At 38.8% G+C, this 4559-nt stretch overlaps 1 protein-coding gene across 1 annotated transcript; it reads right to left on the bottom strand.

The window, feature by feature from the left end:
• Positions 1-216: 216 nt before the first annotated feature.
• Positions 217-3884, bottom strand: LOC116183117 (beta-microseminoprotein-like). Its single transcript, XM_021539035.3, has 4 exons — positions 3878-3884; positions 2749-2857; positions 1415-1520; positions 217-708 (listed from the first exon to the last, which is right to left on the bottom strand). The coding sequence occupies exons 1-4, from the start codon at positions 3878-3880 to the stop codon at positions 579-581; spliced, it is 348 nt and encodes a 115-aa protein (XP_021394710.2). The 5' UTR covers positions 3881-3884; the 3' UTR covers positions 217-578.
• Positions 3885-4559: the final 675 nt, after the last annotated feature.

Below are 4559 nucleotides of genomic sequence, written 5' to 3'. Positions count from 1 at the left end.
AGAATAACACTGGGTTACACTGGATAGCTGTAGATCTTGCAGTCCATAGGTTAGGCTCCAGGAAGCCATAGAGGACAAAAGTTAATAGTCTAAGATGTTACAGAAAACAGAGAATTCAGAAAAGATTTTCAAGTAGCTTTTCATTTTTACCCGTTGTTTGTGGAATTTTTAAGTCTTTTGGTTTTCATCCTTAAAGAAGAAAATAAGTCACATGAATTTCTGATGCTTTATTTGATTTTATTTTAGCTTTAAGATACAGGTTTGTATAGATTATAGAATATGCTTCTTGGCACTGGAACATGACCAGAGAAGAACACAGATTAGCAGCTACTGGGAATGCTTTAAAATGTCACCTTTAATGTCTGACCTCAAGGAAGGAACAGGTCGGTTCTTTGTTCATGGTGAAGCACAAGGCAGGGAAACCAAGGGAAATTTTTGTGAGTAGATACTCAGTTTCATTATATGTTGGGCTTTATGAATAGATTTCACTTAACTGTTGCATTTTAAGTGTTTTTAAATTTGTGAGAGAACCATTAGAACAATAAAAAGAAATATTCCCTCAATCCACCATTCTTCTGTTACCCCACCCATGAATGGACAGGACATTCTTTTGAGTGATCATCTTTCTCCACTACTTTATAAGAGCAAGTCTCCTTGTTGAAAATGCTTTCACATTTCTCTTCATCATAGTCAACTGGTCTCATATAGCTGTGGTTGGGAAAAGAAAAAGAGGTGATGAGACCAAGAAATAAGAAGCTTCCACTTCAGGTGGTATCTGCACCTTTGATATGAAGAGGCTGTACTGAGGAGACTTCTGGAAGCAGAAAAGGGAACTTGCACAAAGGTCCTAGCTCAAATGTTACCTAGCCTGCTGTGTAAGCAGGATGAAGGGAGGGTTGTAGTTTTCTGGTCTGATTTACACCCAAGGGATGTTTGTTGTGCTTATTTGCTATTCCAATATCACTGCTTCTTCTCTTCATCCATGGTAAGGAATTAATATTGCATGAGTAGTTGGGTATCACTATGGGAAAAATTACAACCAAGATACCTTGAGCTGCTTCTCAGAGGAAAGTGAGGCAATGTGTAGCTTTGGGAAGATCTGAACTAGGATCAATAGAAATTTCTTAGAGTGTTCTCTCTTGAATCAATAACTTGCCTAATGTTTTAGCTCTGAGAAGAATTAAATTCTCCTTTTATTTTAAATCAATAATTATTTGTTAAATACAACCTCTATTTTTCAGAAGAATTTCTTGCATGTTCAGTGAGGATGGTGTTGGATTAATGCATAACTTTGTCATAGGACATGAGTGGGAGAAGGATTGTTGTAATTTCTCAGGAACTCCTGTGTGAAGGGAAGTATTTTGTGTTGTATCACGGCAGCAGAGGAAAAATCCCACTGCTGCTCTGAGCTCACCTAGTGCAGCAGCCAATTCCAGTCTGGGAACAGGAGCAATCATTGCAGTCCTCAGTCCTCCAGTGGGAATCAAATTCATGGACATTTCCTTCCTCGTCGAGGCAGCCTGAAAATGTAGTGTAGGAGAAACTTTCAGTGTCAGACCATTGCACTAACAACTGTTGCATGTACAAAATGGGTGGGATCTTTGCTGGCTTTTTGCATTAGCATCCCTATCTGCCAAACTCAGAGGTTCCCCAACAGAGTAGGGTGTGCTACCCTAATGCATGGAGAAGAGAGACCTGTGTCCTTCTGTCTCCTGAGGTTCTTAGCAGGTAAGGGGCTTCCTGGAGTAGTTAATCTTCAAGTATGGAATTTGAAGAACCTAGCAGAAAGACAATTAGACATGGACCTGGCCAGAATTAAAAAAGGGTTTGACTTTCCTATTAACACCATCTCTTGTTGATGCCTCCTTTAAAGCAAAACTACATCCTATCAAAAAATTTCTCCCAGTCCTCAGCTGCAGGAAGAAAGCATATGTTGGATGTAAAGTTCCTGTTCAACAGCCACAGAATAGACCATAGGCCTCCTAAATAACTGATCTGGAAAGCAGAATCTTATGGGAGCAGAACAAGAGAGAATGGTGAGGCTTCTAGGTTGTGTCTTTGCCTATAAATGTTCTTTACTTTGGTGATGTTAAGTCATTTCTTCAAGTAGTAGCACCTTCTTTCCCAGGTAAAGCTGTATTTTAGACCACTTAGGGTTTGTTTTTTTTTGCATATTGGCACACATCAACTCTTGTTGTGTTGATAGCATGCTTTTCTTTTGGGAACTTTTTTCCTGCAGCTCCACTCATCTGTAGACTGACAGACTAGCTGTGTTCAGGAAGGGCAGATGCAGACTCAAGGGATGCAGCCATTCGGCTTTTAGGAATTTGCTTTGGGATACAAAAACAAGACGCGAGTAAACTTTGTGGTGCTGAATCTGAATTTTGTAACAAGTCTGTTTCCTGTTTTATACTGACTACATACACACACAGGTCCTTCTCCCTTCTCTGATTTCTAGATGTGATTCCATAGTGAAAATATGAGTTACTACTTCATGCAGATGACTAAACAAAAACTGTGCTACTTCCCTGGAAAAAGATAATTTGTAATTTGGTCTGTGTTCAGCTCCCCAAATAACTTGTTCTTTTAATAACATATTGCTCTCTACACCCCATTTCCCTCCCGTTTCCCTTTGATTCCTCTCCACTGTTTCCACTTATTTCTAAATTGTGATGAATTGCACAGAATGGACAAATCAAGCAGTGATTCTGATTATGTCTGTCAAGTTGAGGGCAGTTGACTTCTTACCTACAACAACACCATTAGACATCCCTGGCTCGAATGGCAAAAAGACACAAGAAGCATCAGACAGTGGCGTGCTGATGGCAAGAGCAAGAAGGCAGACCAAGATGGTGTTCTGAACAAGAAAACAATTCATATCAATCCTTCAGTAACTATTGAGATGTCTTGGTGGTAAATAACAGGAAAATACATTGTGGTTTCAAATTAAAATCCATTTGTCTTTTGCTGTTTAGATGCTTTAACACACTCATCAGGAATATGAAACCATTTTGAAGAAGCAGATGCAGAGCATCACATGGGAGGGGAAAAAATGTCTGTCTTTCCAGGTTTTTAAAATCAAGCATTGACTGCCAGACCCAGCTACTGCTTGTGAAAAATGCGTGTTCTATTCCTTTCCATTACCCATTACATTTTCTAGTCTTTTTTTTCTCTATAGGCTCAGTCCCCAGCTGTTTTTTCCACTAACCTCACAGTTGCAAAAACTTCTTTACTGCAGTCTGAAGAACTACAGAATGTTTCACCCTAATATTGAAGGATTAGGAACAAATGAAATAACTTTAGGTGAAGTTAAATACTCAAGCCTTGGCTCTGTATCTTACTTGCAGATGTCACTTACAACCTAGATAATTCAATATTCTGTGACCATGGTTAGTGAGTTTTTTTCTGAAAATTCAGCTGAAGTTTCAATATTAGTTTGAAATGTTTGAAGGGCAAGAGAAGCAAGGTAGACCAGGAATAAAAATCACATACACATACTGTATGCAAGTGCGTAGTTTCAGAGTAGGACTGGTGACTTATAAAAGGAAGTCACTCCTGAGAGATAAGAGGAGAAAAATTTAGCATTTTATTTTGCAGAAGTGAGGTTAAAACTCAGAAAACTGCAACAGAGTGACAAAGGAGTAAAAATCAAGATACCTTTTTTTTTAGTTCAGCAGTGTTCAGATGTTATCCAGACTTTTCATCCCAAGTTCTTACCTGCCTTTGACTCTCTTTGACTCTTGCTCTCATAACACAGAATTTGTACATTCTCCAAGTTTCTTAATGTGCCAAGTACTGAGATAAATCGAACAGAAACTCCTTTAAAATCTATAGCAACATACCATGTTATTTTACAGTACAAGATGTAAGGACTCACCATTCTTGCAGAATTATGAGACTTCCCGAAGGGAGATGGCCTGTACAAAGCTCATCTTCTCAGAGACCTTATATAGAGAGGGAATTTGTGGTAACAGCCCTTGAGCAAACTGACCACGATGGCTAACACCAATGAAGTTTCTGTGGAATGACTTCATGGGGTGGACATTAAGATGAGGTGATTACTCACAGGAAGAAAGGTTTGTTCTAACAGACAAACCTGTTTTCCTATTTCTGCAGAAACAGGTGTGGCTTTTGTGCCACACCAGAGTTGGGAGGCAGTTACAAGGAAGCACTTTTCAAACCCAGAAGGAGTATTTAGCACTTGTCCTGAGAAAACCATTAGAGACATGATGGTTGCCAATCACAACAAAATTGCATGCTTAGTTTCAACCATCTAGGGTTTAAAACATGGGTCTAAGATACCATTATCTTCCTTCTTCAGCTTTTCATCATGTACAAGATCCATATGCTCATGTTTTCTATGAAGAAATAAGCATATATTTGGCATATATTTTATTTTTTAATTCTTATAACCAGTGAGAAACTGTTCCTTTTCTGCAGAGGCTGGATATGTCAGGGGCAGACACACTTTCCAAGGACAATAATTTGATAGCAAAGAGGTCCAGTATGGTCCTTTTTGCTTAGCTTTCACCTACTAGGTTCAAGTATTTCAAACTTTG

Source organism: Lonchura striata, chromosome 7, assembly GCF_046129695.1.
Source record: "Lonchura striata isolate bLonStr1 chromosome 7, bLonStr1.mat, whole genome shotgun sequence".
Lineage (NCBI taxonomy): Eukaryota > Metazoa > Chordata > Aves > Passeriformes > Estrildidae > Lonchura > Lonchura striata.
The sequence above is the reverse complement of the archived record's forward strand: the minus strand, read 5'-3'. Positions and strand labels throughout refer to the sequence as shown.